The following is a 25,974-nucleotide window of genomic DNA, read 5'->3' on the forward strand; positions in this document are numbered from 1 at the left end:
AATAAACAATTTATACTCCAACAACTTAAGCATGAAAAATTGCATTCATTCTTCTTTCACACCAGGGGATATACTCGTCTACATACATACATACATGTGTATTTTTTTTATATATATCTAAATAATCACGAAAGATTAATACATATTTTATCAGCACTTACCATTAAGGCGGGCTTTCTCCGGTCCACGGTCGTTTAATGATGAAGTGGCCGTTAGAACGGCATGGTCCATTAGTGGCTGATTGCAATCATAATCGGAAAAGTAATCACTATAGGAATCTGAAAGTTAATACAAAAAATACATTTAAGGTAAGATTTATTACTTCAAGCGATCTTAATTCCGTAATTGCACAGTGAATACATAAAAGGATAACCCAACGACATTATTCGATTATTGATCTGTCAAATATTAGACCGGTCAGCGTTAACTGGACATAGAGAAAGTAGTGCTTAGTGTGTAAATCTATCCCATATTTTCAACTACAACAGTTATTCAATGATCATTTTTTAAATAACTGTTGTATGCCGGTACTGCTGGTTTCGGTTTCTCACAAAAAACGACCGTTTTACAAGCAAAATAAAAGGGATCGTCAGTGAACGATAACAACAAATTTCCGAAAAAAGTATAAGTCACGTTCTATTAAGACCTAATCTATTACTATATTTTATCTTACAGAGTTGCTGTAAACAAATAATATATGTACCTGTTAAGGACAGGAAATGAAATTAATCGGAGGAATCATCTCTTTGGAGGAATCATCTCTTTGTTATCCATCTGTTATCGGTTTATCGACGTGTTATCGGCCAGGTACATAAAACTATTACTGTGATCGATTTATAATCGGAAATTTATAGAAAAATGACGATTTTGTATAAAGTTATCAATTTCTAGTAGAAAAATTAATTTGTCATCGCAAAAATATCTTGTTATCATCGAAAGTTTATCGGTAAAATATCCATTTGCTATCGAAAATTAATGGAATAACTATCAAAAAATATCGATTTCTTTTGGAATACATATCGATTAGTTATCGAAAAGATATCTATTTGTTGTCGAAAAAACAGATTTTTTATCGGAAGTCTTTCAATTTGCTACTAAAAAGATATTCCTTTTGCTATCAAAAAAATATTTATTTGTTATCGAAAAAATATCGACGTTTTATCGTAAACATATTAATTTGACATCGAAAAGATATCTATTTGTAATAAGAAAATATCAACTTTTTATCAAAAAAATATTTTTTATCTTAATAATATCGGTTTGTTAGCCACTTTTTATAGCCGAGTCATCGGCTTCTTACTGATTTTTTTCGCTTCGGTTTACGGACATTATAATTTATCTTTTATATTTTATCGGCCAGTCGGGCTAGGACCTTAACATCGACAAAACTCCCCAAAACCTTCGGAGAGTGTCCTTATCGTCCATCGATATGGAAGTCGAAAAAAATCGTTGTTTTTCCGATAACAAATCGATATTAGCTCCATAACTCTTCGATATCGGTTCGTTTTTCCGATAACAAATTGTTAATCAACCAACACGACCCCTCATTAACCAGTGTTAGCGATAACATGCCTATATAAATGCGTTAATAATAACTGCCCCGATAACTTTTCGCATCATAAATGAATTTTTGTATACTCTGCTACATAATTGCAACATAACGATCTCAAAATAGTCCCGATATAATCCCGAAACGTGCCCTAATACTGCCCATAATAATCTCGAAATATCGAAACAGTTCCTAAAACAGTCTCGAAAAAAACCAAAATAATGTCAAAAAGTCCCGGAATGATCCCGAACACTACTAAAAAAAGTATCAAAATCATCCCAAAATTATCCCCGTACATTCCAGCAATGATCTCAAAATTGATAACACTCCCCAAGGCTTTCGGGGAGTGTCCTTATCGCTACAACAACAACTGTTGAAATATGTTTTAAAGAATATTTCATACATATTTGAGTACATTTATACTAACTTAGCGATTTAAGATTGTTTATTAACATTTTGTTTTATTTCATTTGAATATTATTCATTTGTTTTTATACTGCTCCAGTGAGTTGTTGAAATGAAAATTTACGATATAACGATTAAAGCGATGACCTACTTAAGCCCTCCGAAATATTTGCTGGCATTTGTCCAGCCGATCTCTGTCAAGTTCATGTAATTAACTTTTACATATTTCATGGATTGCGTTAAAAGCTTGAGGTAATTAAAAGTTTTCACACTTTGTGTGAAAAATTGTATTTATGTTCTAATACAATTTATTTTATTACGTGGTTTTTTATGAAACATTGTGCCATTTATTATTATTTATAATCAATATGGTTGATTTTACAAATGTAGAGCAATATGTTTATAATTTTCGATGTCAAAGTATGTACACTAGAGCGTATCACTAAAAAAGTGTGCCCCAGGATTCGTCACGATCTCAAAAATTAAAAAGAAATTTTTTTCAGCACACTGTAAAAACAGCGAAATTATTTTGTCGCTTATACATTTTATAATTAATTTCAATAAGGGATACTGGTTGTGACAGTGATTACTCTAGGACCAATTTGTCAGAAGAAGTCATTTACCTATTTGTTTATGTTCAGCTGTTATCGAGTTTTCCTTAAAGTGACACCCACTATTCGAACCATATATCGGAATAAAATTAACATGAAGTAAGGAAAGGTAAATCCCAAATTCGATATCTAATTAATAAAAATAAAGTAAGGAAAGTTAAATCCAAAAATTCGATATCTAAAACAGAGAAAAGACCGATTTCGGTGCTTTTACAGGGTGCCTACACAAACGTTTTAAACGGATATGTGAAGCCAACGCCTTAACCAGCAGCTTCTTTAGACTAATGGCTGAATTCTGTAATTCAGTCTCATCTCAAGTCTCTAAATTTGAGATTTTCCTTTAGAGACAATTTTTGTGACTTGAGATTATTTCGGTATTCAGTAAACGAAATCACAAAAACAATTCACCATATCAACGAAATTCACCAAAAAGACAATTTACTCATACAATGAACCATTTCGTCAACATAATGTTGTTGGGTGGTATTGTGGCTGGGCTTGAGGAGTAAAACAACATATTTAAAGCATTTTTCGCAAATATTTTCATACTTTTTCTGAAATTTTCATGTTTGTGATCTGCCCCGACCCAGCTCACAAATTAGTGATTGCTTTTGTGAGGCTGGAGATGCTTACAGAATGGCACATTGTCTCAAAAGTGATTTTCACCCCCAAGAGTCTCTAATAGTGACTAGAGACGGGTTACTGAATTCAGCTGTAAGTCTCTAAGCTCTGAAGTTATTTTTATATGGTTTTGTCTGCTAAATCATATACATTGTGGATATTCGTTGTGTGCGGTCGTGTTTTTTTAAAAAAAACATCGAACTCTAACTCTAGTGGCGCCGCTGAGATTCGAACCTACACACTTTCGGATTTTCTATAAAAGTTGTGAACGGTATCTTAGCGAGCTCAGCCACAACACCACTCAACATTGCGTTGACAAAATGCAATGCTATATTATTTGTTCAATGTATGAGTAAATTGTCATTTTGGTGAATTTCGTTGATATGGTGAATTGTTTTTGTGACTTTCGTTTACTGAATACCGAAATCATCTCAAGTCACAAAAATTGTCTCTCAAGGAAAATCTCAAATTTAGAGACTTGAGATGAGACTGAATTACAGAATTCAGCCGTAATTAACAAAGTCACAAAAACAATTCACCATATCGACGAAATTCACCAAAATGACAATTTACTCATACATTGAACAAATAATATAGCACTGCATTTTGTTAACATAAAGTTGGGTGGTATTTTGGCTGAGCTTGCTAAGACGCCGATCACAACTTTTATACAAAATCCCAAAGTGTTTGGTTCGAATCTCAGCGGCGCCACATAGAGTTCGATTTTTTTTTTAAGTATTTTCTGTTTTTTCATTTTTTCTATGCTTATTTTAATTTTAGGAATAAAAAAAATATATTTAAAGCGTTTTTCGCAAATAATTTTCATACTTTTTCTGAAATTTTCACGTTTGTGATCTACCCCGGCCCAGCTCACAAATTAGTGATTGCTTTTGTGAGGCTGGAGACGCGAGACAGCTTACAGAATGGCAAATTGTCTCAAAAGTGATTTTCACCCCAAATAGTCTCTAATAGTGACTGGAGACGGCTTACTGAATTCAGCTGTAAATCTAATCGTCATTTGTTGTACGTGTGTGAAGAGTGTGTAGATATGCCGGATAAGCTCTGTAAAGCTCTTGATTCTGTGCTCACCGCTCAAAAGCTTGGTTTTGAGCTAATCACAAGTGCTATTGATAATAAATTCCTAAAGTTTTCTAAATAATTTGACTCGCTAAAGGAAGAACTAATAAATTCTTTGCCTTCGTCCAACAATAATTTGAGTGTTCCTGCATATTCTCCGGATCTCAACAGCAGAAATAATGTCAACTCTAATGTTCATAGTCCACTAACAATTTCTATGCAGCCATCAAACGGTTCCTATTCTAATAATTTTCGCGCTCTGTCTACATTTGCCTCTTCTCAACATCCATCTTCTTTCACATCTACATTTGCAAATAAACAAACACAATCTTCGTTTGCTCTGGCTTATAATGTTCCTGAATCCACTTATACATTGGCAGCCTCATCTACTTCTACAGTCGCAACTATCACACAATCATTATTGTTGTTGTTGTTGTTGTAGCAGTGCCTCGCCCCACCTAACAGACGCGACCGATCACAAACTGTCATCAATATCCTCTAACGGGAGTCCAAGGAAACTTGCTGTTTAAACAGGGATGGACCATAGGGAAAGGGGTGTTAGAGGCGTTGGTTCCACATTACAATTAAAGAGATGGTTGGTGTCATGTGGGGACACATTGCAGGCGGGGAATACATTTTGTTTGTCGGGGTTGATTCTGGATAGGTAAGAGTTTAACCTGTTACAGTATCCAGAACGAAGTTGAGCCAGAGTGACACGCGTTTCCCTAGGGAGTATGCGTTCCTCTTCCGCAAGTTTTGGAAACTTTACTTTGAGTACTGGATTTGAGGATTTTGTTACGGCTCTGAATTCTCGGAACAATTGCGGCTGCGTGCTCACCAAAATGTAGATCCTGATCAAACGTCACACCCAATATTTTGGGGTGTAGGACAGTCGGTAGCGTAGAGCCATCGACGTGGATGTTCAAAATGGTCGACATTTGGGACGTCCATGTAGTAAATAAGGTCGCGGAAGATTTAGTCGGTGATAATGCCAGGTTTCGCGAGGCGAAAAAACTGGAGAGATCAGGGAGGTAGCCGTTTATTTTATTGCATAGCTCATCGATCTGTGGGCCTTGGCCTGTGGCCATTACTGTGCAGTCATCGGCGTAGGAAACGATTGTGACTCCTTCCGGTGGTGAAGACAGCTTAGATATGTAGAAATTAAACAAAAGTGGGGATAGGACACCACCCTGTGGCAGCCCTTGTTTAATTCTCCTTGGCTTTGATGTTTCGTTTCTAAATTGCACCGATGCGTGCCGACCACCCAGATAATTTTCGGTCCACCTTTTAAGACATGGGGGAAGGGTAGACCCTTCCAGGTCTTGCAGTAACGAGCCATGGTTGACCATATCAAAAGCTTTTGATAGGTCTAGCGCGACGAGTACTGTTTTATGGTGGGGGTTTTGATTTAAACCGCAATTTATTGCTAATAGCATTTAGCGCGGAGGTAGTGCTATGGAGTTTTCTGAAGCCATGCTGATGGGAGGCTAGCTGCAAATTTGCTTGGAAATAAGGGAGCAAAATGGCTTCGAGCGTCTTTGCTACTGGCGATAGGAGAGATATCGTACGATACGACTCTCCTATGTGAGCTGGTTTACCAGGCTTTAGTAGCGGGACCACCTTGGCCATTTTCCATTTCTCGGGTATAACAAAGGTGGAAAGAGACAGGTTGAAGACCTGCGCTAAATATTTGAAACCCTCTTTCCATAGGCTTTTAAGCATCGGCATGGCTATGCCGTCTGGGCCCACTGCTTTGGATGGTTTAGCGCGACCAATGGCGTCCTCAACCTCTTTAGCGGTGATGGTGATTGGTGACGCGCTGAATTTGTGTTTATGTGCGTGTCTGTTGGCCCTCCGTCTATCTTTGTCGACCGTAGAATGCATTATATATTGTCGGCAGAAAGCGCTCGCGCATTTTTTCGCATCCGACAGCACTTTGTCGCCAAAGGCGATGGAAACTTTGTATTTGTGCTTAGTCGGATTCGATAGGGACTTTACGGTGGACCAAAGTTTACCCACACCGGTAGAGAGGTTACAACCTCTTAGGTGCTCCTCCCATTTCGCCCGCTTGTGTTCATCCACAAGCAATCTGATGCGTTGGTTTATATCTCTTATTTGGGGGTCGCCTGGATCAAGCTGCCTTATAAGGTCACGTTCTCTCGCTAAGTTTGCGGCCTCCGGCGGGGATGAAACGTGACGAGGCGGATTCAATGACCCTGCGGAAGGCACGCTCCCCTTGGCGGGCATCAGTCGGGATAGGGAGGGCAGCAAAGAGGTTGTCTGTAAAAGATTTATATTCTTCCCACTTTCCTTTTTTAAAGTTTATGAAAGTGCGTTTTTCGGTGACGATGAAGTCGGCGGTACGCTCGAGCGAAATAAGTATAGGCAGGTGGTCGGATGCCAATGATACCATCGGCTGCCAGTTGACGCAGTTTACGAGTTCTGAGCTCACGATTGAGATATCTGCTGAACTGTGACAGCTTCCTACCATACGTGTGGGGGCGTCTCCGTTTATTGTGCAGAACGTCGTTTCTTCTATTTGATCCGCTAACATCTCACCCCTACTGTCCGCCCGCAAATTTGAATGCCATAGATCACGATGGGCATTGAAATCGCCTAAGATAATGCGATTGTTGCCAGTGAGTAAGGCTCTGATATTATGGCGGTATCCACTGGGGCAACAGGTGGCAGGGGGGATGTAGATGTTGATGATTTCTAGGTTTGCATCGCCTGACCGGACAGATAGGCCTTGACGTTCTAAGACATTGTCCCTGCGGTCGATGCCAGGATCAAATATGTGATATTGCACAGAGTGGTGTATTATAAACGCGAGGCCGCCTCCATTTCCGCTCTCGCGATCTTTTCTGTGGACATTATACCCAGAGCAGGTCTGCAATGCAGATCGTGCTGTGAGTTTAGTCTCTTGAATCGCAGCAATGCGGATGTTGTGCCGCTTCATGAAATTGACTATCTCCGTAATCTTCCCAGTTAGTCCATTATAGTTTAACTGCAGAATTCTGAAGTGCATGGGGGGAGACGTCGCCACTCTGGGGGGTAAGTGACGGGTGACTACGCCTTGGTTGAGGAAGGCCAGGACGCAATTGCTGTTGGGGCCCTGGGACTGGGCGTCCTTGGGCAAGCTTTGGGGTACCCGGATGATTTGGGTTTGTGACCTGGCAACATGGCGCGATGAAACCCGTCGGGGGTTGCCGTCGCGGAGACCAGAACATCTAGGAAAGTGGCACCACCCAAGGCAGGAGCTGCATTGGGCGGATGTCGCAAACATATATATTCTGTGCTGGCAAACGGTGCAAACGGAGGTAGGGACTAAGAGTCTGCTTCCCTGACCTACACGATTGCTGCCGGAAAAGAGCGGGGGGGGGGGGGGGGGGGAGAAGACGGGGCAGGGGCTGTTTCTCAACATTGCTTCCGACTCTACCACGAAGATTGTAGTTATGAGTGATAGCAGCTGTTTGAGTTGTTGGCGCCGTGGGGCGCGAGCAGCAGCGGGTACTTGTTGTGGCTTGCTGAGCAGCGGGGCTGCTGGAAGGTAGTGGGGGGCGCTTAGACGTAGACTACGGGACGCCCTTGGGCGTGAACAGCAAGGAGCCACAAAAGATTTATAAAAGTTACGTGGACGTCGGGTTTTGGGATCAAGCCCAGAACAACCTGTCCGATGTAACCATCCCTTACACGAGACACACTGAACAGAGTATGACCGTCCTAAAAAGATTCTTTTCCGGCAGATGCAGCAAAACCATTTCTCAGGACCGGGGTCAGGAGACGGACCCGGATTGGATTCGATACCTTCCCGGAGCAAGAGAATATGGAGCAGTCCTGCTGCAAGGAGCTGCTGGGAGGATGACAATTTGTGGGAGGGACGCAACAAATTAAATGGGGTTACACTGAAATGACAGTCCTTGGTCGGTAAAAATCCCGAGTCGCTCCGGTACATAGAACCGACTGCCTTGGGAAGTCAAATACATTGGCAACCTCACCTACAATTAATCCTCAGTCAACATTGTCAAATGCTCTTACAACCAACATTAATAATGCATTTACTTCTTCACCTGCAACTATTACACAATCATCATTGTCAAATGCTCTGACATCTAACATAATCAATTCTTCAAATACGTCAACAAAAAATAAGGTGAGATTGAAAGGTTCTGCACCCCCAGCGGGCGATTCCATACAGAGCGGATTTTTTATTACTCATTCTAATTTTTCGACAATTGCTACTAATAGTGAGTCAGTAAATACTCTATCATATGCCACTGTCACTGCTTGCCCTACTAGCAAATCACCTAAGGCTCCTACCACAGTTATTCGAAGCGCACGTGCTCCAAATGAATTAAATATTATTTATTATTATTTATTATTATTATTATTATCTACCGGACATAGTCCTCACAGATATGTAACAACTTAAACAAAAATTATCGAGATAGAAAAATATATGGTAACAATTTATAAATACAACGACATTATAACAAAAAATTTTTGTAAAAAATTCGCTACGGCTTAAATAAAACTACATGTAAAAACATTTATATAGTAATACGAATACTGAAACATATAATATATAATGGCAATAATAACAATGCTGAGCTGGATGTTTTTGTACCATATAAATGGATCCATATTTCATCTTTCAGACGCTCGGTCACAGAGGAAAAAATTGTTAAATATATATCCGAGCATATCAAAATTGATACATCAGCGTTGGCTTGTTTTAAGTTAGTAAGGAGGGATGCTGACATCAACTCTTTGGTGAGAGTTTCGTTTAAAGTTCGTGTGCGCTCAGCAGATTATAATAAGCTATTTGATCCTGCTCTGTGGCCCTCTAATGTCACTATAAAGCCATTTCGGTTTTTTCCAAAAATCGGAGAAAACCCATCGGTATCGTAGGTTCACGTAATGATCAACTCAACAACAATCATAATATCCACACTTGATCAACGAATGCACGTTTGAGAGTCTACTTTCAAAATGTCGGCGGCATGCGCACCAAATCTAATGATTTTCTTTTGTCTTCGTCTCGTATGGACTATGACGTTTATGTCATTGTGGAAACGTGGCTCAATGAAGACTTCTTTGATGAAGAATACTTTGACTCTAAGTTATTCCTAACCTTCCGGAAAGATCGAGACTCCGTGAAAACTGGTCAAAAGAAAGGGGGTGGAGTGTTGATTGCAGTTAACAGAAACCTGCATTCATCGAGGTTTCAACTTCTACATCATGATTCATTACTAGATCAGCTGTGCGTCTGTATTTCCAGTTCCTCTAGTTCAACTTTCATATGTTGCTCGTACATACCGCCGAACAGTGGTGATTCCTTATACTCATCTCATGTCGAGAACATCGTCAATCTATGCGAAAGCCACCCTGATGCGAGTTTTTGCATACTTGGTGATTTCAATCTGCCTAATATTGTTTGGACAGACTTTCAATGTAATGGTATTCTAATCAATCTTATAGATAATATTTTAAGTTACGATTTGATTCAAATCAATAATTTATTTAATACTCTTTCGAGGTTGCTTGATCTAGTGTTTGTCGATGAGAATTTAATATTTGATCTCTCTGATAGTACTCTTCCTGTGTGTCCATCCGATAGATATCACTTACCGCTTGTCATTCAATTAAATACCTTTGCTGCTATCCCTACGCTGACGCCATTGGATAACTCTCCTTTTAACTTTCGACTTACTGATTTCAGTGAGTTGAACAATGTCTTACTTGCACTTAACTGGGCAAATATATTTCTCTCTAATGACGTCAGCATGTGTTATGACCTTTTCTTATCGAAGTTATCTGAGATATTTCATATTACAGTGCCTCGTTTTAGGCCTAGGTTGTATAAATTACCTTGGTATAACATAACGCTTAAAGGTTGAAAAACAAGCGTAACAAATTCAATAAATTATATAAGGCAAATAGGGAAAACATTTCTCTTAGGGAACAGTACATTAATAGTGTGCGTCAGTTTAATGTTCTCGAAAAATTTCTTTATAATCGCTACATGCGTAGGCTCGAAGATGAGCTTAAAGAAAATCCAATAGCCTTTTGGAACTTTATCCGCTCCAAACGTGGTTCAACGAATATTCCGATCTGTATGACCTTTAATGGGGTAAGCTCCCAGTCGCTAACTGAAACAGATGAGCTTTTTGCGGAATTCTTTAAATCTAACTTTGATGATGCCAATGTAGGTTTGGCTGGCTCTCATTCGCGCTCGGGACTTTGTGATCAGATTGATTTTGGCTCCCTCATTATCTCAGAGGATGATGTTCGCAATGCTATGCTTTCCCTTAAACCCTCGCTAAGTTGTGACACTGATGGCCTTTGCGCCTTTGTACTGAAGCACTGTAGTTTAACTCTCTGCGCTCCCATTTGCCATATCTTCAATTTATCTCTGTCCTCTGGAACTTTTATCGATAGATAGAAAAGGAGCTCAATTTGTCCTATTTTTAAATCTGGTAATAAAAATGACATCTCTAACTATAGGCCGATTGCCAAACTCACAGTATGCTCAAAGCTTTTCGAAAAAATCATAAAGGAGAAGTTGTCTTTTATCATTAAAAGGTGATTGACCCGCGTCAACATGGGTTTGTTGCTGGTCGCTCTACTGTCACTAATCTAGGGTCGTTTTCTGATTTCTGTATCTCTGCATTTAAGGATGGCTGCCAGGTTGATACCATATATACCGACTTCTCAAAGGCTTTTGATAAAGTTTCACATCAAATCTTACTATCTAAACTTGAGTATATTGGATTTCACTCTGTATTCTTATCTTGGTTAAAATCGTATCTATCGAACCGGTCTCTATGTGTTGAAATAGAGGGCTGCAAGTCCCTACCTTTTTATGCAACGTCTGGAGTTCCTCAGGGTAGCATTCTCGGGCCTTTGTTGTTTGTGCTTTTTATAAATGATATTAGTTCCTGTTTTTTTTCGTCCTCTTTCCTTCTATTTGCAGATGATTTAAAGTTATTTCATAGAGTTAATGCCGAGTCGGATTCCCTACTCCTACAAAATGACCTAAATAATCTTATTGAATGGTTTAATGCCAATAATCTCTTCCTCAATGTGAATAAATGTTTCCACATGTCTTTTACTAAATCATCTAACTTATATTCCACCCTCTACGATATCGCAGGTGCTCGACTGGTTTCGGTTAATGAATTTATTGACTTAGGTGTTGTTTTTGATTCCTCTTTCTCTTTTGTCAATCATATCTCTTATATGCTTCCCAAGGCTTACAGAAACCTTGCCTTTCTTCGTAGATATGCAAAAGACTTTAAGGATCCTTATACAAGGAAGGCTCTTTTTACCTCTCTCGTTCGTTCAAAACTAGAATACGCCTCAATTGTTTGCAATCCTATCTATAGCTGCTATGCTGCCACAATTGAAAGGGTTCAAAGAAAATTTACTCGTTTTTGTCTATTTTCACTCAACTTTGACGACCCAATTCCATCCTATCACTCGCGCTGCTTACTCATAAATCTCCAACCTCTCGAATTCAGAAGGATAGAACATCTGCTAATGTTCGTCTATGATCTAATAGTTGGCTCTCTTGATTGCCCAGTTCTCTTAGCGAAGGTGTCATTTAATGTACCTAATCGGAGTCTTCGAACATTTTTTCCATTTTACATGAGTGCTTGCAGGGCTAATTATTGTAATTTTGACCCAATTTTTCGGGCATTAAATGAATTTAATAGACTCTCAAGGAGGTTTTTTATTGATTTTTCTTTGTCGAGAAGCATCTTCAAGTCAACTTTGCAAGAGTTGCTATAATCTTTACTTGCATTATCTTTTTTTTTTTTGTGTTCGCTAGTCATGTTACTTACGTTATTCGTTGTGGTTTTCAGTTGATTATTTGTTTAAGTATTTATTTGCTTTTGTATTCTAGTCTGTAAGATTGTTTAATCATAGACTGAATAAATTATACATACATACATACATAAATGATTTGTAGCGTCTTAAAGTACTGCTCTCATTTAACCAAACTGAGAAAGAACTACATATGTGAACACGACAGCAGTGAAGGACGCTTCCAAAGGCCGTCGGTTTTATGTACCGTAGCGACTCGGGATTTTTCCCGACCAAGGACTGCCATTTCAGTGTAACCCCATTTAATTTGTTGCGTCCCTCCCACAAATTGTCATCATCTCAGCAGCTCCTTGCAGCAGGACTGCTCCATATTCTCTTGCTCCGGGAAGGTATCGAACCCAATCCGGGTCCGTCTCCTGACCCCGGTCCTGACGGTCATACTCTTGTCAGTGTGTCTCGTGAAAGGGATGGTTGCATCGGACAGGTTGTTCTGGGCTAGACCCCAAAGCCAGACGTCCACGTAACTTCTATACATCTTTTGTGGCTCCTTGCTGTTCACGTCCTAGGACGTCCCGTAGTCTGCGCCTTAGCGCCCCCCGCCACCTTCCAGCAGCCCTGCTGCTCAGCAAGCCACAACAAGTACCCGCTGTTGCTCGCGCCCCACGGCGCCACCAACTCACAAGGCTGCTCCCACTCATACCTACAATCTCCGTAGAAGAGTGGGGAGCAATGCCGAGCATCAGCCCTACTCCCATCTTCTCCCCCCTCTTTTCCGGCAGCAATTGTGCAGGTCAGGGAAACAGGCTCTTAGTCCCTACCTACCTTTGCACCGTTTGCCAGCACAGAATATATACGTTTGCGACATCCGCCCAGTGTAGCTCCTGCAATGGACGGTGCCACTTTCCTAGATGTTCTGGTCTCCGTCAAAAGCTTTTGATACGGTCAACAATGGCGCGTTACTGCAAGACTTGGAAGGGTTTACCCTTCCCCAATGTCTTAAAAGGTGGACCGCAAATTATCTGGGTGGTCGGCAGGCATCGGTGCAATTTAGAAACGAAATATCAAAGCCAAGAAGAATTAAACAAGGGTTGCCACAGGGTGGTGTCCTATCCCCACTTTTGTTTAATTTTTACATATCAAAACTACCTTCGCCACCGGAAGGAGTTACTATCGTTTCTTACGCCGATGACTGCACAATAATGGCCACAGGCCCGGGCCCACAGATCGATGAGCTTTGCAACAGAATAAACGGCTACCTCCCTGACCTCTTCATTTTTTTCGCATCGCGAAACCTGGCGTTATCACCGACTAAATCATCCGCGACCTTCTTTACAACTTGGACGTCCCATATGTCGACCATTTTGCACATCCACGTCGATGGCACTACGCTACCGACTGCCCTACACCCCAAAATCTTGGGTGTGACGTTTGGTCTGGATCTACATTTTGGTGAGCACGCAGCCGCAATTGTACCGAAAATCCAGAGCCGTAATAAAATCCTCAAATCCCTTGCTGGCAATACTTGGGGAAAAGACAAAGAAACGCTCATTACCACATACAAAGCAATTGGCCAGCCGTTTGCGTGCTACGCGTCCCCTATATGGTCACCAAGCCTAAAAACTACCCACTGGATGAAGCTACAGGCCTGCCAAAATACTGCGCTCAGAACCGCCACGGGCTGTCTTCTTATGTCCCCAGAACACCATCTACATAATGAGGCGAGAATACTCCCCATCAGGGAAAAAAATGAGATGCTAACCAAACAGTTCCTGTTGAATACCCAGAAACCTGGGCATCCCAACAGACATCTGATTGATGAGCCAGCATCGCCTAGGGGCTTAAGGAGTCATCTCCGTAAACATTTTGAGGAAATACGGCACCTGAGAACTCAGCCGTATGAAGCAAAAAAATCACAAGCAGGTCCTTGATGAACTCCACAAACAGGCGTCGGACCTTTATGCCGGGAATTGCCCGGTGAATCCAGTACTCAGGGAAAAGTACCCGAAACTTGCGGAAAAGGAACGCATACTCCCCAAGGAAACGCGAGTCACTCTGGCTCAACTTCTTTCTGGATACTGTAACAGGTTAAACTCTTACATATTCAGGATCAACCCCGACATACAAAATGTATGCCCCGCTTGCGAAGTGTCCCCACATGACACCAACCATCTATTTAATTGTAATGTGGAACCAACGCCTCTAACACCCCTTTCATTATGGTTCACCCCTGTCGAAACAGCAAGTTTCTTTGGACTCCCGTTAGAGGATATTGATGACAATTTGTGATCGGTCGCAGCTATTAGGTGGGGCAAAACATTGCTACAACAACAACAGCAGTGAAGGAATTATCAAACTTCTCAAAACCATAAGATGACCACGTTTTGAAAAACTTGTTTTAAATAATTTCTATGTTTGATGTTACTTGCGTTGATGTTTTTGTCGACTTGGGAGTTACAATGAATTGCAAACTTAGTTTCAACCCTCATATTAATGCCACAGTCAATAAAGCGAGAGGAGTTTTAGCATTTGTGAAAAGATGGGCAAAGGAGTTTAGTGATCCTTACGTTACAAAAACCCTTTTTACATCATTGGTGAGGCCGATATTAGAATATGGATCGATAATTTGGAATCCGCGTTATCAAGTTCATGTGGATAGACTAGAATCAATTCAAAAACAGTTTTTACTTTTCGCCTTTAGAAATCTTCAATGGGACTCTCCGTATAATCTTCCTCCTTACACTAATCGATTAAAACTAATAAATCTTCCTACCCTTGCAAGTCGTAGAGAAATGCTAGGTGTACTATTTATGACTAGACTTTTAAATGGATCGATTTCAAGCCCATTTCTATTGAACGAAGTAAACTTGAATGTTCCATGCCGAGTTTCAAGGCATTATAAACCTATAATTCTTAAACAATGCAGAAGCAATTTCCAACTACACGAACCTTTTCTATGTTTGTGTGAAGATTATAACTCTCACTCGAGAATAATTGATGTTTCGGACTCGATCTTTGCCATAAAAAAGACGGTTCTATCTTCTCTTAATAATTAAAAAATTATATTTATACTTTTAGTCTATTGTATTTTGTGAATCTATATTTCTCAGCTAATGAGTTTCTCTGTAGCTGAGCGGTTTTAGATCTCGGCGCTTAAGAAGCAACTGACTCGGTAACAAAAAAATTATAAGTAACACATAAATAAAAATTGGGATACAAAAAAAAATAAAAAAAACAAAAAAAGTATGTATGAATTAAAAAAAAAAAAAAAAAACAGGATTAGCCTGGTTTCATCGGGCCACTTGAGGGCAGTGCGCTGCCACAACGTCCGAGTTAAAAAAAAAAGATATGAACATGGGAGTTTTGATGCGATATTCAAACGTACTTTCCACATATTATGGATGGCCGAAATACATGCATACTTCTTTCTACTAGTTTCATCAAGATTTTTTTTTAATTTCTCAAAATCCAATCAAACACGCCAATCAAAACGATATTGCACAAAATTTAATTTAGGTTTGCCTGGCACCTAAATGAAACTCCCCAATCACGTTTACGCCCTTTTTTAAACCCTATATGTATCAAGAAAAATATAAAACAACAAGTACACAACATCAATGTTTAAATTGCTTGCGCAAATACTTGGCTCATATATATGGAGTACATGAGAGAAAGCTGACAATAGATCCTTAACCTAACAAAGAACAAAATTTAAAAATGAGAACAGCAAGCAGCCCTCCTTCGGCGATGCAGTCATATTAAACACCCTTGTTTGATGGGATTTTGCTGCAAACTTTGATTTTATTTGTTTTGCTTGCGTGTAACCTTATCTTGGCTGAGCAGCACTACTCAAGTATTTAGGGTTTAACACAATGGAAAAGTGCAACAATTGAGTTGTGAGTATTACATTCATGAAAGCGTAACGTTAAGGATTTGTTGTTGTAGCAAAATTTAAGGATTTGTACTTTTTTTAGTTAGACAAGAATGCAGGTATTCTCGTATGGCGGCATTAAAATTTTAACATATGGAAGTGATAAGAATTATTATTATTATTATTATTAAGACACAAGTAAGACAGAGTCTTTTATATGAAACTAGCAGACCCGGCAGACGTTGTTCTGCCCTAAATTTTGCCTATCTGCATACATTTTAATAAGCTTTTCCGTCTAACTCTGCCCTACCCCTCTACACTTTTTCCTAATCTTTTTATTCACTCCTCCCTCCGTCTTTTTCGCTTCATCTCCATCTTCGTCTCATTCTATCTCTTTCTTCAGTCTCCTTCTCTCTTTTCTCTTCTCTCAAGTTTTTCTCCTTCTTCTTCATCTCTTATTGCCAGTCCCAGAGGGTGGTATGTATTTTGTTCCAGTCCCATTCCGTGTCTCAGTCCCAGTCCCACTCCGAGTCTCAGTCTCAGTCCCAGTCCTAGTTCCTAATCCCAGTCCCAGTCCGTCTCTGGTATACTTCCCGGAAAAAAGCATCGTAAATACTAATATAGGCAAATTTATATACGAAATTTCAGGCAAATCGAATAGGACGTATGTAAATAAGTATGTGGGTATTATTAATTCTTGTCTTTATTTCGGCTTCGCATGCATATTTATCAGTTTTGCCAGGTTGATGCGTCTAAATCGAATATCACAATGAACTTTAGAGCTCTCAGCAATATCTTTCATTTGATGTCCATAATACATACACATTCTAGGGGTATCCGGGTCCATGTTTTGGCCTATATCAAACCCTAGTCATTCAGCAGTGTAAAACTTACTCTGTATTATAGCACACATCAACACCTTTCATTCGATATCCATATTGTATAAACACATTCTAGGGGTATCCGGGTCCACGATTTGGCCTATATCTCGAGACCCTAGTCACCCAGGGGTATGAAAATTATCCTGTACTATAGCACTCATCAACAGCTTTCATCTGATATCCATATTGTATAAACACATTCTAGGGGTACCCAGGTCCACGTTTTGATCTCAAGACCCTAGACACGTAGCGAAAAAAAGGTAGACGTTGGCCGATTCTCAGACCTACCCAATATGCTGACAAAATTTCATGAGAATCGGTTCAGCCGTTTCGGAGGAGTTCAGCCTCTAAAACCGTGACAGAAGAATTTTATATATTAGATAATATTTTTAAGGAAATGGTTTTTGAAGACAAGGAATGAGACTTGTATTTTATCATATAAACATCAATATGTAATACATTAGAAAGAAGAAGGGGGCTGCCTATGGAAGTCCAAACTGTTCGGATTTGGATTTGGTAAAAGGGGTACAGAACAAGGATTGAAGCTGTAAATGTAGGTACAAAACAGCAAGAGGTTTGTGGTTAGCGTGCTTTCTGCAAGTATATAGCGCATGTCTTCAACCTGTCTTGGTCCACCTTCGTCATCCCCGTAAAATGCAAATTGGCGAGGGTCCGTCCGCTAATAATAAATAATGGAAAGGAGATATATCAGATAAAAAAGTTGTGGTGTCTGTCTTTTTAGACTTGAAACAGTTGATAGACTTTGGAAAGGTTCCGAAGTTATCTCAGTGACAGAAAGCTAAGGACGGTAATTGGAAACGCAGTCTCATCGGTTGTGGATGTAGATATCGGATTGCCACAAGGTTCAGTACTTGCACCAACGATACTATTTACATTGTACATAAATGATTAAAATATTGCAATATACGTCTATTTGCGGATGATGCACTGCTCACCATCAGTGAGAAATATGCCGACTGTGCAATGCAGAAAGCACAAGAAGATCTTGACTCTCTATACAACTGGTTGTGCCTTAAAAAATTGAAGTTAAATATAGATACTTAAGACTAAGTTCATGGTATTTTGCAAAAACCAGAACATCATACGTAATAATGATTTAAACAATATAACCCTGAAGATAAAAAACAACTTAATTCAAAGAGTAAATGAAATGAAGTACTTAGGAGTTTTAGTTGATGAAAACCTGAATTTTGGAGAACATATAAATTATCTTGAAAGAAAAATTGCGCAGGAAATAGGATTCATGTACAGAACATGTAAACATATTAGTCAACGTCATCAAAAAATGGTGCATCGTTCAATTATTGAGCCGCACTTTATATACTGTCCTACAATTCTGCTGATAGCGAGTGATATGCAAATTAAAAGACTACAAATAAAACAAAACAAGGCAATGCGATTTATATTAAAATGTCCCCCAAGAACATCAAAAACTATAATGCTGAATCGGTTAAACTGGCTTAGTATAAAACAGTCAATAAGTTACTTCACTTTGAAATTTATACATCATGTAAGATTAGGAATGCTACCGAGTTACCTGAGCAATAAAATATTATATAATCACGAGATCCATAGTTATGGAACTAGATACTGCAATAATATAAGTTTGCCTAGAGTAAGAACAGAGTTCGCAAAGAAGACTTTAGAATACACAGGGTACAAAATGTACAATGAACTACCTACTGAGATAAAAGATTGTGAAAATATTAATTAATTAAATAATTAAAGTTTAAAGTAAAATTATTTTTATATTGTAAAACACTTAATATTTAATGAAACAAATGTTTACTTAACATCAACTATGTCTTAAAGACTGTAATAAATAAATATAATAATAATAATAATAAAGCATGGTAAACCAGATAACACAAGAGAATCAAATCGTCAGATAGCTCTCCTTTCGCAAGTAGCCAAGAGACTCGACGACATTCTGCTCCCCTACTTCTCCGCAAGCCTGCGACTTGCCAATCATCTGCTTGGCTTTCTAAACTACGTAGCACCACGACCATGCTAAACGTATCGAGAACCCCACCACAGATTAGTACTCGTAGCGCTAGACTTATCAAAAGCTTTTGATACAGTTAACCACGGCACGTCATTGAAATTCTCGAAAGGGTCCTCCTTCCTCCTAGTCTCAAAAGGTGGAATGCATCTAACTCGTCGGCAAGCGTTGGTGCAATTCAGGAACGTATCATCTAAACCCCTAACAACCCGTGTTAAATTAGCGTTAAATATTGTGCAATTTAGTACGGTCTCGTTTTTCGATTGGGCCGGAAAGGTTGGGCTAGCTTAAGAGACCTGATGAATTACATTATCGAATTTCTCGCATCCAATTAGTAAATAATTTTATAGATTATCATATAGTTGAAGTCAAAGAAATTCAATGAATTGAAACAAATATGTAACCATTAAAAATACTTTGTACCTTATTAAATTATATAGATTTTCAAGATCGTAAATAAATAAATAAAATAAAATAAAAAAAACTGGGTGTGACGTTCGATCAGCAACTAGATTTTGGCGAGCATGCATTCGCAAATATACATACCTAAAATCCAGAGCTGTAACAAAATCCTCAAATCTCCTGCCGGTAGCACTTATAGTAAAGATAAAGAAACCCTCATTACCACTTAGAAAGCAATTAGACGGCCACGTGCATGCTACGCGTCGCCAATATGGTCACCGCGCCCAAAGGATACGCACTGGAAAAAACTACAGACCTGTCAAAACTTCGCTCTCAAAATGGCTACGGATTGTCTTCTTATGTCCTCAGAACACCACTTATACAATGATGCGAGAATCCTTACGAAGAGAATGAATTTCCGAACTCTAGCGCAAACTTACGCCTGGATCAACCCAGTTAAAATGTATGTCCTGTTTGTAACATGTCCGCACATGACACCAGCCATCATCACAACAACAACAACAACACCAACCATCTTTTCATTTTCAATGTTGAACCAATGCCTCTAACACCCCTTTCTCTCTGGTCTGCAAGTTTCCTCGTTCTCCCTTTGGAGGATACTAATGACAATTTGTGAGTATTCGCCTATTTCATGGGGCGAAGCACTGCTACAACAAAAACAGGTTTGGGGTTGTGTGTTAGCATACTTCGTTGATTTACTGACTACGGGGCATATATGGGGTATCACCCTCTTTAATCCAGAAAGAAAAGAGTTTCACCTATAGCAGTATGCAGATCGAGGGTGAGCTAGCAATGTTCTCGCGGTAGAGCATACAAACCCCAGACCTATAGGTAGTCGATATAAGAAAATAATGGCCCGAGGCAGTTATGGTCTAGAAGGTTTAATGGACATATTAATAGTTTCTGAGATGGTCGGGCTAGTACCTTAATGGTGCTTTGTTACCGGAACGTACCAGATCTGCATCCGGCAAAGGACCATCAACATCGATAACACTCCCGAAAACCTTCGGGGAGTGGCTTTATCGTCAGTACAACAACAACGACACTAGAGTATTTTGCTATGGGAGACGTGGCATAAAGGTTAGGGCAATTAATGTGATTCCCAAGCGCCACATAATGAAGATAGGTTTGGTAACATTTGGATGCTACGAAGTCAGTGCGGATGGTAAAGAAAATGAGAAGTTTTGAGCCATGGTCGTTTATTACTCTTTTAATCAAGTTAATTAGACGTTTGTTGAATGCAATGTCCTTTGATATAACTTAATATTCATGTTTAGTCAATAAGTCTACGAGGTATGCAGAATCATTATCAAGTTGTCAAGGAGCTAAAAGGAGTTGTTTATACGACATCAATAAATATATGTACATATTTATATAAACCTGGAATAACAATGCAATATAAAGTTCCCCTGCAACGCGATTAGGCACAATTATGGCTGTGAGCTCTAGTTACGATACATCCGCTTAGAGTTCAATGTTTTAGAGTCGAAAGTATCAATAAATGTCCAGATGAAATATATAAATACATAGGAAAATATTAAATTTCTTTACTTGCTGTACTTAACTCTTAAGTTGTCCAATTTTTGATCTTAAAAGAATAGAATTTAGCCTAATATAAATGTCAAATGCGGTATGACCAAAAAAAGACGAGTGTTCGGCACTAGTAAGTACCACCCGCTGCAGGGACTATACATATGGATGGCAAACATTATGTTTATGCAATATTGATACAGATGGCATGTAATCTATATGTAGGCATGTATTTTGTTAAGTTTCTATCGAAAAGATGCAGGAATCAATTCATCACCCAATATAAATGCACGTGCTTGATACGCAACTGCACTATTGAACGAAACATTTCGCATGCGTATTACATGATGCGGAAGCGTAGAGCAAAATACCGGCCATGACGGGTTAATGATTTCTGAAGTAGTGTAAGATTTCACCATTTAAAAGCATATAACTATGACTTTGAAATGAACTATTGATACTTCTATTAAAGTATTAGAATGATGAATCACGCAATGATCATTGGAGCTGCATGTAAAATATTAATTAACCTCCTGCTTAAAGCAACTGTATTTTTTTTTTTTCTCTCAGGTTTGATAAGTATGTAGTTGGAATTTGGGTGTTGCTTTTATGCTCTCTGTTTTGGCTACCTATTTCGTAAGCACTGATCGTGGCTATCAAACCCTAGAGCAGTGAGCTCAGCTTGAAAAGCGCTGTATGCACAAACCCAACCGAAATGAGCAACCTAAAGCGGTAAGTCAACAAATAAAGAATATGAGGCCAGACAAATGGCTGGTAAATAAAAGTAACTAAGCAAGAGCAAAAATATGTACGATGAGACATCGCCATTATGTTTTCAATTTGGAGTCACACCCATAAAATTTTACAGGAGTTTGTAGTTCAGTTGCATTTAGAAACGTTTAAAAAACATTTCCATCATTTCTTACTATAAAATAAAACATGTTGATTAACATATAAAAAGTATTCCAACTTATAATTACCTGCAGAAACATCCCGTATGGTTGAGCTGGCGAAGAGAATTCCCCAACACAGCAGCGCTGCCGTAAATCCAGAAGGATTCATTTTTGCAATTTAAAAATTAAGTATGCAGCTTCGATTGAATAAAAACAAAAACAATAATACATTACACTTATGAAACCACTAAAATAAAACAAAATTTTTCACTATTCCCAGCCCGACAATTTTTTTGGCTGGTTGGCAGCTCGCTGCCTCGGCAAGCTTAACTGAGCAGCACTGCTTGCAGCACCCACGGTATTCGCTGTTGTTTTACACACACCATAAAATATATTTCGTCACTTGTAATATATCACACTTCTTTTAACCTCACATGCACAGATAAAATATATAAATAATTATTTTTTAATATAAAACTAATTTGTAGAAAACCGCCCGTCGCTGCTGTGAATGAAACACACTTCAGAGATGCTCCACGTTCGAATCGAATTTGAGCGCAAGAGCAGAAAAAAGTGCTTTGGGAAGTATTTGACAGTTCCAATTAGAAGAATTGAGGAAAATGGCAAAATAACGACTGAAGTTTTGTGTATTGGCAGCACTCTTTTAAATCTTAATAGGTCCGACACATAAGCACTTCTTCATTTAGATGAGTTTAACACAAGCTTATGCATTATGAGTAGATTGCACGCATTTTTATGGAGAACGGTAGAATGAGCGACACTGGCGCCATCTGATATTGAAATGTAGCCATCTCCCAAATTTTGTTACAAGCAAAGCATAAGAAGTAGAATGTGACATTTGTTTTGGTTAAGGGTGTTGACACACTTTACAAGTGAAATTATTTTTCCCCCTGGTTGGTAAATTTTCTAACATTTTTCGCAGGTAAATGAATACGACACAAAATATGTTAGCAAGTATCCTTGTTGTAAGGGGATAATGTTTATACCAATGCTTCGCGAAATTTTGTATGTGAATGGGCAAGGAGTAATAAACTTCAATTGCCACGTCTGAAGTTCCTTCATATTTACAAACACAACATCTTGGTTGATTGTGGCGATGTTATTGGAATGCATAAGCTTGTGTTAAACGCATCTATATGAAAAATGCCATGGTGGCACCGCCTTAAAGCGGCAGTCATTGGTGCCGTATGTCGTATCCCTAACGTAATCAGTTGTTTATCGTTACGACGGTAACCCAAAAACCAATTGACTAACTACGATACGGTTCATAAGGTTGGTCGAATCAGCTGTTAAAAGGTTACCGATACGGTTACCGTTAAAGCACCAATGTCTCCAGCTTAAGGCGGACTTAAGAGATAATTAAACTTCCTTAACCCTAACGCCATAGTCGTAACCATACCCATATCCATGACCATCTCCAATGTGATCGATTATGCACAGAACGAAGCAATTTTGAACTCGTGAATCTGGATAGATGATTTGTGGTTGGCTATGGCAAGATTATGGCGTTAGCGTTATGGTATGGCACCATTAATCGATTACATTGATTTCCATAAGGTAGGTTCGTTCAGCTGTTTTATCTGGTTATGGGTTTATGGTTATAAGTCGCCATTAATTGGTTCTTTACATAAACGCTTTGCCCGTTTCGTTTCGCCTTGACGCTTTGTAAGCTACGTAATAAAGTACCGCTTTGAAGCGACCAAAACCGTTATGTAAATCCGCCTTAAACGCTAACACTTGTGTCTCAATAACCCAATACAATAACGAGAGTACCTAAGAGCAACATCTCAATTTTTTGCATCTGCTTCCTGTTCCAGTTAAAAATTTTACCAGAGGTCGACTCTTAAAAAAATGGTGTCAAAAGGGTCACAACGCCCTTGAGAAGGCTTTACCACATATTTTTTTACATGTTTAGCAGTTTTAAACTATGACCCACAAACCACAAAGTTTGTATAGCATGATATATGTAGGTCCTGCTATACAATGAACTAATATGTTAAAGCGAAACATTGGCCAGAGCTCAAACCCGAAAGACATAAAACGCTTTGACAGACCCAAAATTTTTGACCTCCGTTTTCATATTCCTGATCCTGGATCCAAAATGTGTCTTTGATAACCCTCTTGATATTTTTGGGCGTGCCTTAAGAGTGTCATGCTGTCGTATAGAATTACCAACGCTTTGCTCAGCGTTTCGTTTGGGGAATAAGTACATTCTACTAGAATAAATATTATACCCTGTTTGATTCTCGATTTTGTGTAAACCTACCAGTTTTTTGCCTGAATGTCCGTTTTCCCCTTACTTAACGTAATGTCTGCGCAGCTACAATTCATGCTGCTTTCCGTCAGTATGTCTGTTTCTTCGCTCACTGCTACTACTCCCGCCTGAAGACTTTACAATGACGTATTTGTATGTATTTGTATTTATTAGACAATTCATCCCAGCACAACAATTTGGCAAAAATTATTTTATAGTGCTAGTCTGTAAAAGGCATAAAATAGGAACGATTTAAACTTGAAACTTAAAGCTAATGACTATGGCTAAGAAAAGGTTACAATAAATAATATATTTAATAAATAGTAAATAAATAAATAAACGAATGATATAGTACATTTGCTTAGACGGCCCATACATGACATAAAAACCATGCGCAAATATAAAACGACGAAATTTGTGCAAATGAAAATTTTGACATACACGGTTCAAAAACACTGCGCAATATTCATTTTTAAAGTAGCGCAACAAATGAACCATGTGTTTTAATTGTATAAAAAAGGCACTAATTGTTATTTATTTTCCACAGTGCTGGTAATTCACGGTATAAGTCGAAAAACTCGCACCAGAAGCGTTTATTTTCCATTGTACTTATAACATATATATTTTAATTGCAAGACCAGCTCAACTCATTGCAGCACTGCGCAATATTCATTTTTCAACTAGCGCAACAAATGAAACATGTGTTCTAATTGTATAAAAAATTATTTTGTATTATTAAATTTGTGTGAGTTCCTGTTACAAGCTAGAGATTATCCTTACGCCTTCGATATTAAGCAATAATTACTGATGTTATATTATCAGGAACCACAGGTAAACTGTGTAAGATTCACCATACACGAAGAAAAAAGCATGTGCAATATTTGCAGACATGCGTAAATATATAAATCGTTTTGATTTTAGCGCAGTTCTCTGCGCAAATAGCGCAACCAGTGCACACACCGGTCAAATCCTTGTGCAAATTGGTAATTGGCACAAGGATACTTGAGCCGTGTAATTGGCGTATTAGAAGAAATCAGTATTTTAATTGTCTAGGTATTATAGAAACTTGTTAAATCTTTATTGAAGAACAGAGCATTGATTATAAGCCTAAGTCTAGAAGGGAGCGAGTTCCAAAGACGTATGGAAGTAATGAAGAACTGGCGATCAGATATTAGCATACGATGTCTGAAGTGCTTATAAAATCTAATTATTGCTGAATATGCAATGTTTACCTCAACCTTGCACTTTTCAAATCAAAAATTGTTGGTTATTAAATTGTGAATGAATACCCCCTAACATACCATGGAATAAAGGGCCAATTAATATAACTATAAAGCCATAACCAGATAAAACAGCTGATCGAAACTACCTTATGGAAATCAATGTATTCGATTGATTAATGGTGCCATACCATAGCGCTAACGCCATAACCATACCATAGCCAACCATTTGGTTTTTGGTTTCTCGCAATATCCATAACCTAAAAATATTTGAGTTGGTGAATTTAATAACTTTTTGTAGATTTTATTCATTGGTTTGGATACGTTATGACTAAGAGACTTATTTTTTGTGGAAAATGTTTGTAATTTTTTGCGTTTTCTTAATTTTTATGCAATTTTCACGATTTTTAAGTTAAGGCACCATTAATCGATCACATTGGAGATGGTTATGGATATGGGTATGTTTACGACTATGGTGTTAGGTTAAGGAAGTTTAATTAGCCCTTAAAGTGCCATTTTTACGCTGATAATGTAATTATTATTATTCAACGAGCTGTTTTATATGGTAAGGGTTTTATGGTTATGTCCCTTAATTGGTCTTTTACGCTGACAACTATAAAGCCATAACCAGATAAAACAGCTGATCGAAACTACCTTATGGAAATCAATGTATTCGATTGATTAATGGTGCCATACCATAGCGCTAACGCCATAACCATACCATAGCCAACCATTTGGTTTTTGGTTTCTCGCAATATCCATAACCTA

General features: G+C 38.6%; 1 protein-coding gene across 4 annotated transcripts in view; it reads right to left on the reverse strand.

Moving 5' to 3' along the window:
* Nrx-IV (neurexin-4) overlaps window positions 1-22,261 on the reverse strand; it is a 75,515-nt gene extending 53,254 nt beyond the window's left edge. The window contains exons 1-3 of one of the 4 annotated variants that reach the window (XM_067787646.1): window positions 22,095-22,261; window positions 21,799-21,908; window positions 162-278 (exon numbers count right to left, since the gene is read on the reverse strand). In XM_067787646.1, coding sequence (XP_067643747.1) covers window positions 162-278; window positions 21,799-21,880 — 199 coding nt within the window. In that variant the 5' untranslated portion in view covers window positions 21,881-21,908; window positions 22,095-22,261. Of the gene's footprint in view, window positions 1-161; window positions 279-21,798 lie in introns of those variants that run through there. The other 3 variants (XM_067787644.1, XM_067787645.1, XM_067787648.1) reach the window with 3 other exon arrangements.
* Window positions 22,262-25,974: the final 3,713 nt, after the last annotated feature.

Source organism: Eurosta solidaginis, chromosome 5 (genome assembly GCF_040869045.1).
Source record: "Eurosta solidaginis isolate ZX-2024a chromosome 5, ASM4086904v1, whole genome shotgun sequence".
Taxonomy (NCBI): Eukaryota; Metazoa; Arthropoda; class Insecta; order Diptera; family Tephritidae; genus Eurosta; species Eurosta solidaginis.